This window comes from Bos indicus x Bos taurus, chromosome 17 (assembly GCF_003369695.1).
Source record: "Bos indicus x Bos taurus breed Angus x Brahman F1 hybrid chromosome 17, Bos_hybrid_MaternalHap_v2.0, whole genome shotgun sequence".
NCBI classification, from domain to species: Eukaryota; Metazoa; Chordata; class Mammalia; order Artiodactyla; family Bovidae; genus Bos; species Bos indicus x Bos taurus.
The window spans coordinates 24979840-25002373 of NC_040092.1; the positions used below are offsets into that span (position 1 = coordinate 24979840).

Sequence of the window (22534 nt, forward strand, 5' to 3'; positions counted from 1 at the left end):
CCTTCTATTTTGGAAGAGGGACCTGGAGATCAGAAGGATTTAGGTGGAGTTCAAACAATAAGATGACATAAGGAAGGACTTTGAAGGTATATAAAAGGACATTCGGAGTTTATGTCTTTCCAAGCATCTTGGGTACAGCTCTTGCTCCCAGTGGTGTGATCTCAACCTGCAAAAAGAACTGAAGAGTGTTTGAATTCCCCAACTTGATTGTTACCCCCACAAATCGTGTGGTAGTCACAGAAGAAGGTCCAATAAGAATCACATCGAGCTGTGAAGATCCAGGAGGACTCCCTGGAGGAGGTGGGCAGGGGAAATGGGCTTATACAAAGAATTCTGAGTGATATCTGTTCTCCCATGAGTGTCATGTTTGAAGAAAGGTTTGGAATATATCAAATTGCACTTCATAAAGAGCACATGGCACATCTGACTGTTTTTGCTTAAAAACTCTGTTGGCCTTCCCCAAGCATCTTCAGGGCTGGGTCTGGCAGACACATCTGTACTCTTATGTCATCTTATGTAAATGCCATGGAACGTCACCATCACCAAGGCACTTTTGATTATTTTCAAGGATAACTGCCTGTCCAGACTGTATCTTGTGATTAATTTTTATCTAAAGTTCCAACTCAATTCTAATAACTAAAATTCAGGGACTTCCCTGGTGGTCCAGTGGCTAATACTCCATGCTCCCAATGCAGGGGGCATGGGTTCAATCCCTGGTCAGCAAACTGGATCCCACATGCGGCAACTAAGTGTTTGCAAGCCGCAACTAAAGATTTCACATGCCTCAGTGGAGATCGAAGATAAATAAAGTCAAATAAATAAATAAATATTAAAAAATAAAATTCAGTGGTCAAGGCTGAGACACAGCAAAATCAGAAACATCAGAAGCTCAGCATTAAGAGGAGGGTGTGCCCTTACAATCCAGAGGAGAGCTGAGTCACCCACATCCATCCTACATTCAGAACAGCCATCACAGTTATGGTACCCAAATAGCTACCGCCCAGCATGAATGAAAACACTGTTTGTTTTATATTAAAATAAAGAACACATGTTAATAGGTTTGAAAGGATATTCAACTAACTGATACGGCATTCAAATTGATGAATATCAGTCTCATCATCTTTGAATCCCCACAGAAGTTCAAAACACTTGTTTTAGCCAAAACACATGAGGCAGATAGGACAGAATGATAAAGAACCTTGAGAAACTGGGTGCCCACTCCCCACCCCGGAAGAATATTTTCTGACAAGAAATGCAAGAAATGGAAGAAATGCAAACATGCTCCCCAGAACCCGACAATGACATGCAGTTACAGACAAACACTAATTAGATTAATGGCAATGCTCATTTAATGACCTTTTCTTCAGAATTTTCTCCCAAAGGACCAAAAAAAAAAAAAATAGATTTACTCACGAGATAGTAAGGGATCATTTACTGAACAGAAAAAATAAATACTGTAATAACAGAGAGATACACGAATGGATTTAGGAAAAAGAAATATACAGGTTTTAAGGCCATAGACATCAGGAAAAATATGCAAAATATTGAGAAAGAAACAAGCATCTTTCGAAAAATGAACTTTGAATGGAAGGGGTTAACTGCGTGTCATCTCAAAGCTTTCCTGGAGATGAAGTTACACATCTCAGAAAGAACAGAGGGGCCGTGTGCTCACCCCATGTGTACAGGGAGTCACAACTGCATTTCCTTTTAGCATTGTTTTCTGAAGATTATAGTCCTAACTATTCAAATATGCTGTGGGGGGACATTTTAATATTTGGAGGTTCTACAAGAACACAAAAGACAGGCATGATTTTTCCTCTTGGTTACAATTAGGGAGAGAGGAAAAGATTTCCACTATGGAAAAGATCAGTAGATTTGACTACATAAAAATTAAACAAATACCCACAAACTTCTGCATGCTATAATATATACAGTAAATGACACCAGAAGATAAATGGTAAACTGGGAGGAATATTTACAGCACTACGATCAAAAGGCATGAAAACAGAAAGTAGAAGGCGTTTCTAACGGCTGGGAGGAGGGCGGGGCGGGGCTAGTGTTCAGCGAGTTGCCAGATGAAAATATTCTGATGATCTGTGGCACAACAGTGAAAATATTAAACACTAATAAACTGAACAGTTAAAAGGGACTGGGGTTTCCAGGTGGCGCTAGTGGTACAGAACCTGTCTGCTAATGCTAGGGACATAAGAGATGCTGTCTGTGGGTCTCCTAGAGGAGGGCAGTTTGGTGGCTCTTATAAAAAATATTATATAGTACTGCAAAGTTTTTGATTCCCATCCTTTGATTCAAATGTATTTCTAAAAGTTTATCAGAAATGTGGGCAAAGAATTGAGGGTAAAAATGTAGACCACAGGAAATTTTATAATAGAAGATCTTTTTAAAAAAACATTTTAAGTTTTTGTGGTGCTATCATATAATTACTGCAGATGGTGATTGCAGCCATGAAATTAAAAGACACTTGTTCCTTGGAAGTAAAGTGATGACAAACCTAGATAGTGTACTAAAAAAGCAGAGATTTCATATAGTCCATATAGTCAAAGGTCCATATAGTCAAGGGTCCATATAGTCAAAGCTATGGTTTTTCTAGTAGTCATGTGCGGATGTGAGAGCTGGACATGAAGGCTGAGTGCCGAAGAACTGATGCTTTCATACTGTGGTGCTGGAGAAGACTCTTGAGAGTCCCTTGGACAGCAGGGAGATCAAACCAGTCAATCATAAAGGAAATCAAACCCTGAATATTCATTGGGAGGACTGATGCTGAAGCTCCAATACTTTGGCCACCAGATGCAAAGACCTGACTCACTGGAAAAGACCCTGATGCTGGGAAAGATTGAAGGCAGAAGCAGAAGGGGACAGCAGGGGATGAGATGGTTAGACGGCATCACTGACTCAATGGACATGAACTGGAGCAAATTCCTGGAGATAGTGGAGGACAGAGGAGCCTGGCATGCCACAGGATTGCATGCCAGGGGATTGCAAAGAGTCTGACATGACTTAGTGACTGAACAACAACAATCATATATAGGGAGCTTTGGGGCTGGGTCTAAAATCAGACTCATCTTTCCCCCCACATCCTTCCTTCACACCTATAACCGATGTATTGAAAAGTCCTATCATTTGCCTGCTAAGATGTATCCTAAAATGGTCTACCTCTGCATCTCTCCACGGAGATCACTGCAGTCCACTGCAGTCCAGAATAACCTCAGTGTCTCCCCATCATACATCTATATACATACATTCCCCATATACATTTTCACCAAATATATCTATAGCTGGACACAGGGGCTCCTGTGATAAAACTCACTCTCCCAGCCTCCCTTGCTCTGGACGTGATCGTTCAGCTGAGTTCATGGGCTGATGGGATGGGAGCAGAGGTGGTGGATTCAGAGAAGGGTCATGTCCTTCGTGGAGAGGGGCACACCCTCCCCTTGCACGCTTGTCCTAGTCCTATTGGCTGCCACATGGACACGTCTGTTATTAATCTGGGGCTGTGTGGATAAGGTCAGTGTTTTTAGAGTCACTTGGCAAGAGGATAGAAGGATGCTATGTTCTACCCCTTGGGGCCACCTGGTAATGCTGCTCACATTCAGATGGGAGAGGTGGGGACAAGTAAACGCCACGGTTCTTAAGTCACGGTTATTTTACAGCAGCCAAAGTAGTCCTTTCTGATGTTCCCTTGCTCTCCCAAATCCATTCTCTACATACAGCCAGAGTGCTTTCTAAAAACATTCATCAGCACAGCGGCTGCTGTGCTGAAAGCCTTTCAGTGACTCCCTATCACACTGAAATATCCACCTCTGTTCTCTAGCTTACAAGCCTCCATGTGACCTTGAGCTCAACTCAAAGTATTCTCTCCTCATGGACTCATTATAGTCCAGGTGAGCTGGCCTTCCTTCTGTCTCTAACATTTCAAAAAAAGGTAACACATGTGAGTGATATTATATGGTCTTTGTCTTTTCTTTTCTGGCTTACTTGACTTAGTATGATAATCACTGTGTGCATCCATGTTGCTGCAAATGGCATCATTTCACTCTTTTTTATGGCCGAGTAGCACTCCATTGTATGTATGTATCACTTCTTCTTTATGCGCTAATCTGTGGATGGACATTTAGGCCGTTTCCATGCCTTGGCTGTTGTGAATACTGTTGCTGTGAACATAGTGGGGGGTGTATTTTTTTGAATTATAGTTTTTTCTGGTTATATTTCCAGGAGTGAGACTGTTGGATCTGGCACAAATGAACCTATCCACAAAACAGAAACAGACTCACAGACATACAGAAGAGACCTGTGGTTGCTAAGGGGGATGTGGGGAGGGAGAGGGGTGGACTGGGACTTTGGGATTGGAAGAGGCAAAGTTCTGCCTTTGGAATGGATAAACAATAAGGTTCTCATGTACAGCACAGGGAACTATATTCAATATCCTGCCACAAACTATAATGGAAAAGAATATAAAAAGAATGTCTGTATATACATAACTGAGTCACTTTGCTGTGCAGCAGAGATTGGCACAACATTGTCAATCAAACAAACTTCAATAAAAAAGAATATGCAGCACAAATGAGTAGACGACAGAATGATATCCGATTTCAAATACCTCTCAACAAACATATATGAACAAAAATAAAGTAAAAATGAAAATATACAGCAAAAGGTCTATTTAATGACCACTCCTCTAAAAACAAGTAAAATTTTTTCCCATCAAGTCAAAGGTGAAATGATGCAACTTTCTCTGGAAAAGGGACTCAAAACGCTCCAAATACAAAAAGACTGGGGAGTCAGGACCATGAAGACTTTAAGTTCCAGAGGAAGATGCTCAGAAGGTACTAGCAAAAAACTCCTCAGACCACATATGTTTTAATGCAATTTTAATGCAATTCATTCACTTCCATTCAAGAATTAGAGAGCATCCTCCAATATTCAGAGCAGCATTATTCACAATAGCCAAGGCATGGAAACAACCTAAGTGTCCAACCACAGATGAGTAGATAAAGAAGATGTGGTGTATATAAACAAAAGAGTATGCCTCAGCCACAAAAAGGAACACAATTTTGCCATTTGCAGCAACACGGAAGAACTTGGAAGGCATTATGCTATAAGTGAAATAAGTCAAACAGAGAAAGACGTATATTGTATGATATCACTTATATGTGGAATCTAAAACAATACAACAGACTAGTGAATATAACAAAAAAGAAGCAGACTCACAGATCTAGAGAACAAACTAGGGTACCAGTTGGGAGAGGTGGTGAACAGGCGATATAGGGGTAAGAGAGAGGGAGATATGAAGTATTGGCTGTAAGGTAGGCTCAAAGACTTACTGTTACAACATGGGGAATATAGCTGATACTTTGTAATAACTGTAAATGGAGTGTAACTGTTTAAAATTGTTAAAAAAAAAAAAAAAGAATCAGTGAGCATATACATACCGCCTGCTGCTGCTGCTGCTGTCGCTTCAGTCATGTCCGACTCTGTGCAACCCCATAGACGGCAGCCCACCAGGCTCCCCTGTCCCTGGGATTCTCCAGGCAAGAACACTGGAGTGGGTTGCCATTTCCTTCTCCAAAGCATGAAAGTGAAAAGTGAAAGTGAAGTCGTTCAGTCGTGTTCGACTCTAGCGACCCCATGGACTGCAGCCCACCAGGCTCCTCCGTCCATGGGATTTTCCAGGCAAGACTACTGGATTAGCACTCTTCTTATCTTGGGAAACATGGGGACTAGGAACATTCCCTTTCCTGAAGACTTTACAACATAATTGCTAGAGAATTATTTATCTTTTGCATTTAGTAACTAAATGATTGTAATAAGAGCAAACATTTATTGTATGCTTGACTTCACTGGGCACTCTTCCAGGCCCTCTTGAATTATCACCGTCTCTTACATCAACCTTACGAGTATTATCTCTTTCACCCCTTGTAGATGAGGAAACTGAGCCAGAGTGAAATGAAGCATGGTTGCATAGCTAATAATGGCAACTCACTCCAGTATTCTTGCCTGGAGAATCCCAGGGACAGAGGAGCCTGGTGGGCTATAGTCCATGGGGTTGCAAAGAGTTGGACATGACTGAGCAACCAAACAACAACAATAGCTGCTAAGGGAGACTAAGATATACGTATATTTTATTTTGCTTCCCAGGAGGCTCATAAAGATGAACACAGAATGGAAAGCAGGTGCCAGGATGAGGAACCTCTCTGAGCCTCAGTTTCCTCATCTGGAAATGGAGAAGGATTGTTTCAAATACTGCTCATTGCTTTGCAATATTTAATCTCTTGTTGTTTCCTTGTAACAGAACCTGAGCAAATGTGCCATGCTAAAAAGTAGACTTCCAACTAAGTATCCATATAACCAAGTTCTTGTTCATTGGATACACACAGAAATATTACATTGGCTTCTTATGAGGACTTCTTGAAAGGGAAAAGGAATGGATCCAATTCTATATCTCTTCCTTTTTCTGGCTGGCAGAATATGGATATGCTGGCTGGATCCCAGGAGCCATTTTGGACCACAGGGTAACCATAAGGATAGAATGTATGCCTTCGAGTGCTGAAGCAGAAATAAAGATGAAGACTGAGTCTCAGATAGCATGGGGCAATGTACCAGCCCTGCACTACAAACCTTAAGAGTTCTTTTACATGAAGGAAAAACACACTTGTATTAAAGTGACTACTGGCCAGGGCAAAGTGGAGTGAGTGGGTAGGGCTAGGCTTGGGGTTAAGGTTAGGGCGTGTTTTCAGCCAAACGCAATTCCTAACTGATAAAAACTGAGATTCTTCTAGCACTGCCATTACACACACTTCTACAATTATATGTATCGTAGCCAGAAAGGGTGATGCAAGGTGAGAACTGTTTCAGAGACCAGGAGAGGACAGAAAGTGGATTCATGTGAGCAGGGATTCATGTAGGTTATGAAGAAGAGTGGGGTCTGAAACAGGCTGACAGTCTAGGCAGAAGAAATGCTGAACTCAGGAAACCAAGCAGACTGTCTGATGCTGAGCCAAGCAACAGAAGCCGTGTAGTGTATGGCTAACAGCTCATCAGACTAAAGGTGCTGAAAAGGGGAACAAATTCAAATAATTACTTATTCAAGACAAACGGTCTTGCCATTGCCAGTAACAGAACCACTAACAGCCTAAACGAAGGAGCGCTGCTGTCACATATGAAATAATGTACCAGGGGAGATCTGGCGCCTTTAAAATATAATAAAAGAAATAGTTAATAAGAGCCCTTATCAACTGAAGGATCCCAACACCTTTACATCGCCTAATGAACAGTATAATAACCAACTTAGTGTCACTAGGCAACTGTCCATGTTACCTTGTATTGAAAGATTGATTCCTGACATCCTTTCATGGCCCCATAATAACTCTTGTCAATAATTCCTAATAGATGGTGAGGGGGAGACATGAGGCTGTCAATCCTTCACTTTCAACAGTAAAAGTACTTTTGTAACATGAGGAAGTTCAAAGTACTCTCAGCAGACTCTCAATCCCAAGCATTTGCACTGTGAAAACTCACATCAGGAAAACGTATGATTCCTTTGTAGAGAGACCCTGGGAAAAGGTGAGGCTAGATAAGGCATCGGTGTGTTTGTTGAGGTCAACCTGGGTGGTTAGTCGTCCCACAGGCAGTGTGGTCCATTGCATAGCAACCAGGGGGTGGATCCTTCTAAGGATGAAAACCCATCTCTATTCCACAAATCCTAGGAAACACATGGAGTGACTTAGAGACCTAAATCTTTTACAAGTTACTAATAGATGGCCTGTGAATGGATTATAGCTAACCCTTTCCTAGACAAGCTTGATTTAAAATAAAATTAGTTCTAACAAGGAGTTGACGGTTCACACTAAAACTATATGGATGTTTTCTGTTGAAAAGTTAGTAGGTCTTAAGAATTCAGACTTTTCCTTGGCTTTCCTGCATGGCTTTCCTTGAATTTCCTGCATGGCTTTCCTCTTGGCTAGGCCTTTTCATTGGGTAGGTATTTGTCAAATCACTTGTCACCTTCCACTCAGATGCTAGATCTGTTTGGTCTCTGCAGGTATACATGTTTAAGATCCTTGACTAGTCTCCAGTGTATCACACAAACACCTTGATAAAATCATCAATACTTTTCTTATAGTGGAAGACCCAAATCTAATGCGTGGATTTTGATTATTTTCTAAATAATATTTTAAAGATATATGTAAGTATGTATTTAGAATCAGCAATTTGCAGTACCTTTGTCAGTTCTCCCTGACCCTGGTTCTGGGCTCACTGACATTTTCCCAGTGCGTTTAGGTCATGTGTGTGATGCTGTGCCTTTCCCTGAGGTCTGTATTAACAGCCCAGGGCAGGGACTGTCTTACCATGGCCAGTGGGATGACTCCGATCAAGTCTTTCTGACTCACGTAGATCTTGGAGACACCCAAGTCAGACGTGATGTCTCCTGGATATTCAACCTGCCATGTGACAAGCTGTGTGGCCGGCGGGTCACTGGGTTCTTCGATTTCTACGTCGATCTGCATGACTTCATAGGAGGCACCGTTAGCACTGGACAGAAGGAGAGAGAAGGAGAGAACAACACTGAGGCCTGGGTGGGCGTGCCTGGCAGGCAACAGACAATTTCCACGCGCACTTATACCATCGTTCAAAGAGTCTGTCGGAAAAGCAATCTTCGATGACCATCGACAGATGAATGGACAAAGAAGATGTGATATATGCACATATATAATCTATATGATATATACATACATATTATACATATATTTATATATAATAGAAAATTACTCAGTCATAAAAAATGAAATAAATGCTATTTGCCGCAATGTGGATGGACCTAGAGATTATTATACTAAGTGAAATATGTCAAAGACAAATATCATATGATATCATTTATATGTGAAATCTAAAAAAGAGGGTTCAGGATGGGGAACACATGTATACCTGTGGCGGATTCATTTTGATATTTGGCAAAACTAATACAATTATGTAAAGTTTAAAAATAAAATTAAATTAAAAAAAAAATGAACTTTTTTACAAAACAGAAATAGACTCACAGACATAAAAAACAAACTTACAGTTACCAAAGGGGAAGGGGTAGGGGAGGGAGGAGAGATAAATTAGGAGTTTGAGATTAACAGGTACACACTACTATATATATGATAGATAAGCAATGTGGATTTACTGTATAGCACAGGGAACTATATTCAATATCATGTAATAATCTATAATGGAAAATAATCTGAAAAGAACAGACACACACATATATATGTATAACTTAATCACTTTGTTGTACACCTGAAACTAATACAACATTGTAAATCAACTATATACCAATGAAAAAAGAAAGGAAAAAAAAAGATATTCAATATCCAAAAGATTTGGATATCCAATATCCAATATCCAATATCTTCAAGAAGATTCACAGCCTTGGCCTGGCCTTAGACACCATTGCTCAAGCTTCCCAACCCTTGTTTCTTGTGAGCTGCTCAGAGTCCCCAGAACAGGTGTTTGTGGATGACTACATGAAGTGCTGATTGAATTTCCTAAATATTTCTTCCCTGAGCTCCATCTAGGAGGACAGGATTCTTTCTCCCACTCCCAGAAATCTTTTTGCTGCCTATATTAGATTTTCCAAAGCCACAGTCCCTTCAAGTTGGATGCACAGAATTTTAAAGGTGTTTGAGGGTGATACGGCTTTTTATTTCTGGTGGGAATGAGAAAGAAGTGGAGAGAATCAGAGATGAGCCATGAACAGAAGACTGGGGCTATGGGACCCACACGGATGAGCAAGGAGAAACAGCCAGATGTTACCTGAAAACAGGAGTGATTATGACAATGATTAGTTTTCAGACGTCTTGGGTTTTCTGTAAACACATATCTGAAAATGAATCCAAGTCAGAATATCAGATGATTTTTTTCAGCTATTTTGGTTAGTTTAATTCACTGGCTACCTCTTCTTCTTTTTTATAGTCAGCTTTTATAAAATGTCTGCTTTTCTAAGTGACAGGCAAAAAAGATGCAGATGTGGTGCCATCCACACCCCGAGGGAAGATGTGAAGAAGTACAGGTGAGGGTTCACCAAGGAGGCAGCAAGGAGAGATGCTTTTTAACCCTACGTGACCAAAGCCACTTCCACCTATCAGATCTGTCTCTAGAGATCGGAATTTCATGTAACTGCAAAAATGATCACTGACCTTGACATTTAAGAGGATAAGAATTGGCCTTTAAGATAAGAAAAAGCTATTGAAACATTTATCATACCATCAGATCCATGCAAATGTATCAATAAGAAGCTCGGAGATAAATGGTGGGGAATTTGGAACATGAGGAGAAGGAGGGCAAGAAAGAGAAGGAAGATCAGAAGATATTCCCAAAGAGAGAGCACCAGTCACAGAGGTAAACTCCCTGCATGAGCATCGGCCTCTCACGTGGAACAGGAGTAGCTACAGTGAACCATGGGCAATGGTGAAAGCAAAATGGCACTGGCTTTGATTTTATGTAATTAGTTAATTTATTCTTTGTTTAAATTTTCTAGTTTTTATTGGAGTATCGTTGATGGACAATGTTGTGTTAGTTTCAGGTGTACAGCAAAGTGAGTCACTTATAAATCCATAATTCAAATAGATACAAGCACTCCAGTGTTCATAGCAGCACTTTGCACTAGAGACAAGACACACAAATGCCCGTTCATCACTGGCAGATGAATGGATATGTGGTGCATATATACAGTGGACTATTACTCAGCCATAAGAAAGAACAAAACAATGCCATGGCAGCAATATGGATAGACCTAGAGAAGGCAATGGCACCCCACTCCAGTACTCTTGCCTGGGAAATCCCATGGACAGAGGAGCCTGGTAGCTGCAGTCCGTGAGGTCGCTCAGAGTCGGACACGACTGAGCGACTTCACTTTCACTTTTCACTTTCATGCATTGGGGAAGGAAATGGCAACCCACTCCAGTGTTCTTGCCTGGAGAACCCCAGGGACGGGGGAGCCTGGTGGGCTGCCGTCTATGGGGTCGCACAGAGTCGGACACGACTGAAGCGACTTAGCAGCATCAGTAGCAGAGATGATCACACTAAGTGAAGTAAGTCAGAGAAAGACAAATATGTATCACTTATATGTGGAATCTAAAAAAAATGTTACCAATGAACTTATTTAAAAAAGAGAATAGCACCTGATTTTTAAATCCTACAAGAATCACTCTCTCTCGGCTTCTGAAAGAAAGACGATGAACTCTTTAAGACACAGTGGCTGTGATAAGAATTAGAAACAAATTGTGTCAGCCACTGTGGATTGATACCCTGTGCAGATTTCTTTTCCTAAGACGCATGCCGTTGCCTTTTTGGAACTCTGAACGACAGTTTCCACAAGCACAGGAAACTTGGGAAAGTGATACTAGAATGCATCTTGGTTTTTATATTTGGAATTCGCAAGCATTCCAGTATTCCTCTCCCATTCATGAAATGGGATAATCCTTCTTTTGGCTGTTATGAGCCTTGTCTTCTATGTTTAGTCACAAGGAAAGGGAAATTCACAGAGCAGAATTGGTAAAAGTTGAATTCAGAAACTCAACTCCACAATGAAGGCACGTGGGAATTCCTTCAGAGTAGTAATTCCTTGTATGCAATATCATGACCCTGCTCCATACTTTACACTGTTCTCTTTTTTGCCCCCCCTTCCAGGTGCCCTAACCTCAACAAAACTGCACAATTCCAGATTCCACTGGAATGTGGGACTTTTCTTACTGCCACATCCCCACCTTTTACTCACAGAGTTCACTTTATCAGAAATACCTTTATAAATCTCTCCATTTGGTCAAATTCTTCCCATTCTGCAAGACCCATCTAAAATAACATCAGCTATATATATATATATATATATATATATATATATATATATATTACTTATTGGGATATAGTTGTTTTACAATGCTGTGTTAGTTTCTGCTGTACAAAGAACTGAATCAGCTATAAGTGTACATACATTCCCTCCTTCTTGTATTTCCCTCCCACCACCCCCCTCATCTTACCCATCTAAGTCACCACAGAGCACCAAGCTGAGTTCCCTGTACTATATGGTGGCATATAATTAGTCATCTATTTTATACATGGTAGTGTATATGTGTCAATCTCAATCTCCCAATTCATCCCACCCCCTTTCCCCCAACCCCATGTTCATCCATCCATTCTCTAGGTCTGCATCTCTATTCCTGCTCTGCAAATAGGTTCATCCATGCCATTTTTCTAGATTCCACATATATGCACTAAATATTTTTCTCTTTTGGACTTACTTCATTCTGTATGACAGATTCTAGGTCTATCTAGAATGAAATGACCCAATTTCATTCTTTTTCATGACTGAGTAATATTCCATTGTATATATGGTACCACATCTTATCCATTCTCCAAAGAAGACATATGGATGGCCAAGCAGCACATGCAAAGATGTTCAATATCACTAATTATTAGAGAAATGCAGATCAAAACTACAATGAGGTACCATTCCACACTGGTCAGAATAACAGTAATGTTTAAAGTGCTCTATTTACTTCTTCTAATTTTACTCCTTCAGTAATCTTGCACCATTCTCCTATCAAGTCTGATTTTCTTTTTGCCCTTAGATCCATTGCCTGGCCAAAGGGTAAAGCAAATAGTTTCTTTTGAGCTAACTTTCCTCTATTTGATTTGCTGATGCAAACAACGTAGGTTGGAAACGCTTAACCTGGCAGCCAGAGCAAACTCTAGGAAGGTCACGTATTCTGAGCTTCTGTGTTTTTCTTGAATGGTTCCTTAGCGTGCAGGAGCTTCTCAGTATTTCTGATGCACTAGGGTGTGCACCAGGTCCCTGACAGTTTCCTCTGCAAATTCTGCATATGGTGATCTAGCTTTGGAAGAACTCACCTTGTGTGTCTTAGCAAATCACTGGAAATTTGAATTTTAATAACTTTTTGTAAATATTTAGCACTTGAAAGTTTCCAGAACTCTTCCATATTTGGCACTATTTATCACTTCTTCATGTTTAACTGGAAAGCTAAGGACTGTATCTTTGCAGTTGGAGTGTTTGGGTGTTAGCCTGAAATACTCTGAAAAGAGTAGTCATCCTTAGGCTGTTCCCAGAGTGCCTTGTGCAAAGGACAATACGTGGTATCTACTGTGTTACAGGAGACAAAGTACTGTGAAGTGGAAGCTTATGAAATATGTCTGCATATATCATATGCAGTGTTTCTCCACTTTACCCAGGGATTAGAAATACCTGGGGAGAACTTCACAAATAAACTAATGACCAGGCAACACTCTGAGTTCTGATTGTTTCTGAGTGGGGTGAGGCACAGATTTTGTTTTTTCTTTTCTCTTATCCTTTTTTTTCTTTGTCATTTCCCTTTCTTTCTCTTTCTTTCTTCTCCTCTTCCACCCCTTTCCCTCCGCTTCCTCCTCCTTCTCTCTCTCACCTCCCTTCCTTGCTTCCATCTTTCTCTCTTTCCTTTGATCCAGGTCATGCTATTATACCACCAGATCATGAGCAACTATGTTAGAAATTTTAAAATTTAATTATATGGATACCCACACGCTTGGAAATATTTTGTATATAATGGTATTTGAAATGGAATGTCCTAACTGAGCAGATTTGGGAAATATGGTCAGTAAAATCTGTGAAGACACAGATGAACCAAGAAGAAGAAACGTTCAGGGTTTCCAATGTCCATCAGTGAGAGAATGAGGAAGGAAAAGAACAGAGCTCCAGCCAAGGGCGCCTGGGGGTCTGGAGCAGCGTAAAGCGTTCAGATGCCACTTTCAGTGGCCCTAGACCCAGCCCCAACCATTCTGCCTCCTTCTTCTCCTTCCCTCAGTGTTAGCCGCTCAGTTGCATCCGACATTCTGCGAAAGCATGAACTATAACTTGCCAGTTTCCTCTGTCCATGCAATTCTCCAGGCAAGAAAACTGGAATGGATGGCCACTCCCTCCTCCAGGGGATCTTCCTGATTCAGGGATCAAACCAGGGCTCCTGCATTGTAGACAGATTCTTTATCACCACCAGGGAAGCTCCCTCCCTGCAGAGACCGAGTTAAATAATTAGCAACAGGGATGGGCAACGCTTTACGCGTGAACTCCATCTGGAAGGCAGTATCGCAGTCAAGTTTGAGCAGAGTTTGCATGGAAGACAGTGCAGTCACCCATGGAGAGGCTCAGTTCTGGATTGCGGACCTCAGAGCACTGTGGGCATGGAGCTGCCTTCAGGTTTAGGTTCTTCCACTGGCGTGGCTCCTACCAGCAGAGGAAGCCAAGAGCAACCTTCCTGCCCTGTCTTGCTTGTAGCTGTCCTTTGCACACAAGACAGAAATGGAAGCAGTGGTATGGTAATGCACCCTCTTAGGGACTCCTCAGATCCCTACTGACTGGTTCCACCTCAGTTGGCTTGGAGGCATCTCTTAATAGTTCTCTTTCACAGAGAAGTTGAATAATATATCCTTGATTTGAGGAACTCTTCTTATTTGCCTATGGCTTCCCCCTACATCGGAGAAGGCAATGGCACCCCACTCCAGTACTCTTGCCTGGAGAGTCCCATGGACGGAGGAGCCTGGTGGGCTGCAGTCCATGGGGTCGCTAGGAGTCAGACACGACTGAGCAACTTCACTTTCACTTTCCCCCTACATGGGCCACTTGGTGCATTGGGTTCAAAATCTCAGCCTTTAATTTCTTAATTTTAAAAAGTTTTATTTATTTATTTATTTTTGGCTGTGTTTGGTCTTCACTGTCACACTCGGGTTTTCTCTAGTTGCGGCGAGTGGGGGCTACTCTTTGTTGCAATGCACAGACTTCTCATTGCAGAGCCTTCTCTGGTTGCAGAGCTTGGGTTCTAGTGCATGGGCCCAGTAGTTCCGGTGCATGGGTTTAGTTGCCCCTCGGCGTGTGGGATCTTCATAGACCAGGGATCGAATCCATGTCCCCTGCACTGGCAGATGGATTCTTCACCATTGGATCACCAGGCAAGTCCCCAAATCTAAGCCTTTTAGATAAGCAATAAGGACCCACTGTGTGGCACAGGGACTGATATCCACTATCTTGTAATAACCTCTAATGGAATCTAATTTGAAAAACATTGAATCGCTATGCCATACACCTGATACCAACATATTGTAAATCAACCAAACTTTAATAAAAATCTAAGTGTTTTTCACCTTTAAAGACACATGGTTTTTGACATAGCCTGCTGTTGTTCAGTTGCTAAGTTGTGTCTGACTCTTTGCAACCCCATGGACTGTAGTCTGCAAGGCACCTTTGTCCCTGGGATTTCCCAGGCAAGAATACTAGAGTAGGTTGCCATTTCCTTCTCCAGGGTATCCTCCTTACCCAGGGATCGAACCCACATCTCCTGCATGGGAAGGTGATTTCTTCACCTCTGAGCCACCAGAGAAGCTCTGCCATAGCCTGAGGCTTCCCCAGATTTAAGGAAAAGAAAACACCCTTTCAGAAAAGAAGGCTCTGGGCCAGCTCAGACAGTCAATGACCACATCCTCCAGGATCAAATGGAACCACCCCAGCGCATCCCAAGGTCAAGGAAAGGCATCACTTTCAAACAAAAAGAAAATCTTCTTTTGGATGGACATGCTTCTTTTCCCAAAGTGATGGAATAATTACCACTGAGTATTTTGAATGTGAGCTGTTTTAAAGGCATTTTATGTCTTACCTCTTGCTATCCTCACAGTATTACAATAAATAGCTGTTATTTACTCCCAGTTGGTAGATGAGGAGTTTGGGGTCAAGGAGGGTAAACCATCTTTCCAGGGTCACCCAGCTACTGAGAAAAGGATCCAAGAGATCTGGGTACAGGATGCCCAGTTTGCATCCATGGGTTATAAACCCCTATCTCTTTTTCCACTGCCAGGACAGGTATGCTTATTAGCAATAAAGATCAGTAAAACAACTTTTCAAACCCCAAGAGAAACACAAGTCAAGGCATTACACAGGGCTTCCTCAAGACCCCAAATTGGATGCTTCGAGTGAATTCTGTATAACCAAAGCTGGAACATTTTTTGTAACAAGATGCTTTGAGATGAGCTTGCCTTTAGGGTCTTCAGCCAACTATTTTAAGTTCCACAATGTGTCCATAAATCAGAACAGAGATGTGGAAACAAGAGTATTAGATACGGAGGCCTACCATCATCATTTGGAGAGATGAGAAACCATGCAGACACGGACCTCCCAGCATTAGAACAGTTAGGAGCTACGTATTTGAGATGCAAGTCAATGCATGTTGAAGTTACCTGTATTTTTTTTTTCCAGCTTAGAAAATCAACATATTATGGTTAAAAAAAAAAAAAAGTGTGCCAACGATCAGAGTGCATTCTGTAACCAACCACGTGGACAACGGGTTTCCACCACAAGTGTGAGTGTCCTGGGTGATATGGTGGGGTGGATGGGGGGAAGCAGAGAGTGGCATTTCATTTGCAACTTAGGTTTCTTTTTCCCAGATGGCACTCTATAAGATAAATAGGTAAAACTGCTAGAAACAAAGGAAAGCTGGAGAGAGAGCACATCTAGTATCTGAATGACTGCCCTTAGGAAAATTGTTCCAGATGAGTTCTAAAAACTTCAGGACACTTTCTAGAGGTCGTGTGAATGAGAGCCACTTATGACCGGGGAGCAAATGGTGATGGACAGTGTCAGGGTTCCAACCAAGTCTCCTCATATCTCTTCATCATTTCCACATGCCTTAACTCCTGGCTTCGAAGTGCTTTTTCTTTTTTAAATTTTACTTTTTTTAAAATTATTTACACAATTTTTAAAGGTTACTGTCTATTTATAGTTATTACAAAATTATCAACCATATTCCTTGTGTTATACAGTGAATCCCCGAGCCCATCTTACACCCGATAGTTATACTACCCACCCCCTCCCTCTGTATTGCCCCCCTTCCCCCTCCCCACTGGGAACCACTAGTTTGTTCTCTATATCTGTGACTGCTTCTTTTTAAAATTATATCCACTAGTTTGCTGTAAATATTTTTAGATTTCAGATATAGGTGATATTATATATTATTTAGGAGAAGGAAATGGTGACCCACTCCACTATTCTTGCCTGGGGAATCCCACGGATAGAGGAGCTTGGCGGGCTATAGTCCACGGGTTTGCAAATGAGTCAGATACGACTTAGTGACTGAACAGCAACAACATACAGTATTTGTCTTTCTTTGACATATTTCACTAAGCATAATACCCTCTAGGTCTATCCATGTTGCTGCAAATGGAAAAATATCATTCATTGTTATGATTGAGTACTATTCCGTTAGGATTTTCCAGGTGGCACACTGGTAAAGAATCCGTCTGCCAGTGCAGGAGATGCAACAGACTTGGGTTCGATCACTGGGTCAGGAAGATCCCCTAGAGGAGGGCACGGCGACCCACTCCAGTATTCTTGCCTCGAGAATCCCATGGACAGAGGAGCCTGGCGGGCTATAGTCCATGGGGTCTCAAAGAGTCGAACACAACTGAGCACGCACACTTATACTGTACCATTCCACTGTATGTATGTACCACATCTTCCTTATTCATTCATCAGTTGAGGACCACTTAGGTTGTTTCCATGTCTTGGCTATTGTAAACAATGTTCCCATGAACACTGGAGTGTATGTATCTTTTCAAATTACTGTTTTTGTTTCTTTCAGATATATCCCCAGGAGTGGAATTGCTGGGTCATATGGTAGTTCTAGTTTCATTTTTTGAGAGCCTTCTATACTCTTTTCCACTGTTGCTGCACCAGTTTACATCCCCACTCACAGTGTAGGAGGGTTCCCTTTTCTCCACATCTAAGTGCTTTCATTTGTAATGATATCTACCTGTGACTTTCCCTGGATGGCTTTTCTTGAGTTTCTGAAGCCATCTTGCCCACAAGTACAAAGGGCTGCATGTGCTGTAGAAATCACTACCCTTGGAGGCTGCCCTTGGGCAGAGCCTGATGGTGCAGAAGGTGAGCCCTCACCTCTAGCTGAATCAGTTGGAGGCACTGAGCATGCTCCATGGGCTCCCTATGGGGTTAGGCTAAAACCACCCTGCATGTGACTTTGAAAACAGCATGAGTGCCTGGGCTCTTCTCTCCTTCTTCTACTCTCCCTGACCTCTTATTGATTTATGGGGGACATTTCCTTTATAAACCACACACAGTCTTGGCTCAGGATCTGCTTGTTGGGAAACTGAAGGAATTTTTCAAGTAAAGAAGACACCACTGGCAAATGACAAATGCTGTGTGGATGATTCTATCAATGAAAGAGACATGAGGAATGAGTGAAGGGGTGGAGGAGCCATTAGTCCAGGCACTAACCCTTTCCAGCTCCACCTGCAGGTATCCTTCTGACCAAGCCAGTATTTGTCTGCAGTGGCATTTTGGAACTTTGCATCAAATCCAGACATGGGCAACTAGATGTCTCCTAAATGCAAGTGCCATGGACTTCTTTTTCCTTCCCTTCACATCTCATGTTCAAGATTAAAATAAGGCTATTATTCAAAAAAATTGTTTTTCTCAGACATTATCACAGGATGAAGGTTTTCTATTACTGACATCTTTTTTCTAACTTTTTCATTAACATTTCAGAATAAAAACCTCTCTTTAGGAGAAAAAATAGACACGATCCTTTTAATGTATGTACTTTATAATTAGGGCTTCCCTGGTGGCTCAGTGGTAAACAATCCACTTGCCAATGCAGGAGATGTAGGTTTGATCACTGGGTTGGGAAGATCCCCTGAAAAAGGAAATGGCTACCCACTCCAGTATTCTTGCCTGGAGAATTCCAGGGACAGAGGAGCCTGGTGGGGTACAGTCAGGGGTCACAAAGAGTCAGACAGACTGAGCGATTGAGCTTGTACACACTTTATAATGAAGTTTTTGTCCCCATAAATTTGTCTTACCATGTCCTCTGTTTCTACCTTATAATACTCTGAGGTTGGGTAACCAGAGTACTTCTGGAGAAGCAAAATGGAAAGCTTGCAGCTTGAATCAAATTATGCTACATTTCCTCCTTTTATCTATGCTTTCTTGCTTTCCCTGCCAATATTTACTTTATTCATTCGTTCACTCAAGTGATATGTGAGGAATTCTTCTTATTTATTGGACACTTCTGGGTGATAGAGATGCAGATACAAAAGTTAGCTTAAAAAGATGGAGATCCAGTGGTTGCCCAGGCCAAGCTGATTCTAAACATCTCCTTCTACCTCCACATCCACTGACATCATTTTAGTAGCTTGACTTTGACTGGAGTGGAAATACTTTCTTTTCTGAAATTTTTTATTGGGGTATAGTTGATTTATAATTTTGTGTTACTTTCTGCTGAACAGCAAATTGCATCAGTTATATATGCATATATATCCCCCCTTTTAGATTCTTTTCCCATATATGCCATTACAGAGTATTGAGTAGAGTTCCCTGTGCTGTACAGTAGGTGCTTATTAGTTATCTATATTTTACATATAGTAGTATGTATACGTCAATCCCAATCTTCCAATTTAACCCTCCTCTGCTTACCCTCTGGTAACCATAGGTTTGTTTTCCACATCTGTAACTCTATTTCTGTTTTGTAAATAAGTTCATTTGTACCCTTTATTTAGATTCCACATGCTCAGTTCAGTTCAGTTCAGTCACTCAGTCGTGTCCAAGCCTCCCTGTCCATCACCAACTCCCGGAGTTCACTCAGACTCATGTCCATCAAGTCAGTGATGCCATCCAGCTGTCTCATCCTCTGTCATCCCCTTCTCCTCCTGCCCCCAATCCCTCCCAGCATCAGAGTCTCTTCCAATGAGTCAACTCTTCGCATGAGGTGGCCAAAGTACTGGAGTTTCGGCTTCAGCATCATTCCCTCCAAATAAATCCCAGGACTGATCTTCAGAATGGACTGGTTGGATCTCCTTGCAGTCCAAGGGACTCTCAAGAGTCTTCTCCAACACCACAGTTCAAAAGCATCAGTTCTTCGGCGCTCAGCCTTCTTCACAGTCCAACTCTCACATCCATACATGACCACAGGAAAAACCATAGCCTTGACTAGATGGACCTTTGTTGGCAAAGTCAAGTCTCTGCTTTTCAATATGCTATCTAGGTTGGTCATAACTTTCCTTCCAAGGAGTAAGCGTCTTTTAATTTCATGGCTGCAGTCACCATCTGCAGTGATTTTGGAGCCCAGAAAAATAAAGTCTGACACTGTTTCCGCTGTTTCCCCATCTATTTCCCATGACGTGATGGGACCGGATGCCATGATCTTTGTTTTCTGAATGTTAAGCTTTAAGACAACTTTTTCACTCTCCACTTTCACTTTCATCAAGAGGCTTTTGAGTTCCTCTTCACTTTCTGCCATAAGGGTGGTGTCATCTGCATATCTGAGGTTATTGATATTTCTCCCGGCAATCTTGATTTCAGCTTGTGTTTCTTCCAGTCCAGCGTTTCTCATGATGTACTCTGCATAGAAGTTAAACAAGCAGGGTGACAATATACAGCCTTGACGTACTCCTTTTCCTATTTGGAACCAGTCTCTTGTTCCATGTCCAGTTCTAACTGTTGCTTCCTGACCTGCATACAGATTTCTCAAGAGGCAGGTCAGGTGGTCTGGTATTGCCATCTCTTTCAGAATTTTCCACAGTTGATTGTGATCCACACAGTCAAAGGCTTTGGCATAGTCAATAAAGCAGAAATAGATGTTTTCCTGGAACTCTCTTCCTTTTTGCATGATCCAGCGGATGATGGCAATTTGATCTCTGGTTCCTCTGCCTTTTCTAAAGCCAGCTTGAACATCCGGAAATTCACGGTTCACATATTGCTGAAGCCTGATGGTGTCATATGATTATTCATCTTTATCTGTTTGATTTATTTCATTCTGCATGACAGTCTCTAGGTCCATCCGTCTTATTGCAAATGGCATTATTTTGTTCCTTTTTATGGCTGAGTAATATTCCATTGTATATATGTACCACACCTTCCCTATCCACTCCTCTGTCAATGGACATTTAGGTTACTTCCAGGTACTGGCTATTATGCACAGTGCTGCAATGAACATAGGGGTGCAAGTATCTTTCCAAATTATAGTTTTCTCCAGATCTATTGCAGAAGCAAATGATGACCCACTCCAGTATTCTGACCTGGAAAATTCCATGGGCAGAGGAGCTTGGCAGGCTACAGTCCATGGGGTCACAAAGAGCTGGACACAACTGAGCACACACACACTGGATACAAGCCCAGGAGTGGGACTGAGAGATCACATAGTAACTCTATTCTGCTTTTTAAGGAACCTCCATACTGTCCTCCATAGTAGCTGCACCAATTTACATTCCCACCAACAGTGTAAGAGGGTTCTGAGGTTGGGGGGAATAGTCGTGCCATGGAAACTGGCAAACATCATAATCCAGGGTTCACTCTTAGCCCCCAAAGAGCAGATGGATAAAGATTCTTGCTTTTCCAGAGCATACATTCTAGTGAGGAAGATGGATATGAAATAAATGATCCAGTCAGAAAATGTAATTAGCCACTGTAAGAAGAGGTGAGAGACAGAAGCAGCTGGTGAGATGAGAGCTATGTTAGAGGACCCTCCTGTACTCAGGGAGATAAGGATGCATTTCCTGGTGTAACAAGCCTTGGCCTGTGATCTCCAGGCCAAGTTCCAGGCTGGTTTCCAGGCAGAAAGAACTGCACATACAAATGCCCTGAGTTCGGAGGGAGCAGGGTGGGTTGAAGAAAACAAAAGAAACCAGCGTGACTGGAAGATGCAGAGGGCTTAGAACTGAGGCATGAGAGATACACTGAAGGGTGAGTAGAGGGAGAGAGTCCTTGTAGCCACATTCAGAGTTGTTGTTTATTTTTTTTTTTTTCAGAGTCAGCAAACTATGGTCGGTGGTCAAATCCAGCCAAAGCTTGTCTGTGTATAGATCCTGGGCTAAAAGCAGCTTTGCCATTTTTAAACATTGTTTAAAAAGAAACAAGATTATGCAGGCTAGAAAGCATATGGCTCACAAAGCCAAAAATATTTACTATCTTACCCCTTATGGGAAAAGTTTGCAAATCTCTTTATCATAAGGGAAATGGGAAATTATTAAACCTTAAAAAAATAATAAGCTAACATTGATTTCAATATGTAAATGCTTGGAAATAATCATCACTGGAAGATATTAGGAGGTGGGGAAATATTTATTCCTAAGGATGAAAAATAAATTTGGATTTAAGAGTTGATCTGAGACTGTTCGGAATGAGAAAAACAGGAAACGAAAAAACACAAATGTATGCACAAGCCCTGGAATAAAAACTGTATACCTAGGATAAGAATTCACAGACCGGACTTATTGTTATAAGATAACTTAAAAAGTACAGAATGACACAGAGAATTATATTCAATACCCTATGATAAACCATAATGGAAAAGAATACTAAAAAAACAAATAATGCATATGTATGTATACCTGAGTGACTTTGCTGTATAGCAGAAATTAACACAACCCTGTGAGTCAACAATACTTCAATTTTTTAAAAAAAGTACAGAATGATAATTGAACTAGGAACAATAAG

General features: G+C 41.5%; 1 protein-coding gene across 1 annotated transcript in view; it reads right to left on the reverse strand.

Moving 5' to 3' along the window:
- The window catches only part of TMEM132D (transmembrane protein 132D), an 895992-nt gene that overhangs the window by 275864 nt on the left and 597594 nt on the right, over positions 1–22534 (reverse strand). Inside the window, exon 4 of the mRNA XM_027567049.1 lies at positions 8364–8547. Within this exon, the coding sequence (XP_027422850.1) occupies positions 8364–8547 (184 nt within the window). The remainder of the gene's footprint in view (positions 1–8363; positions 8548–22534) is intronic.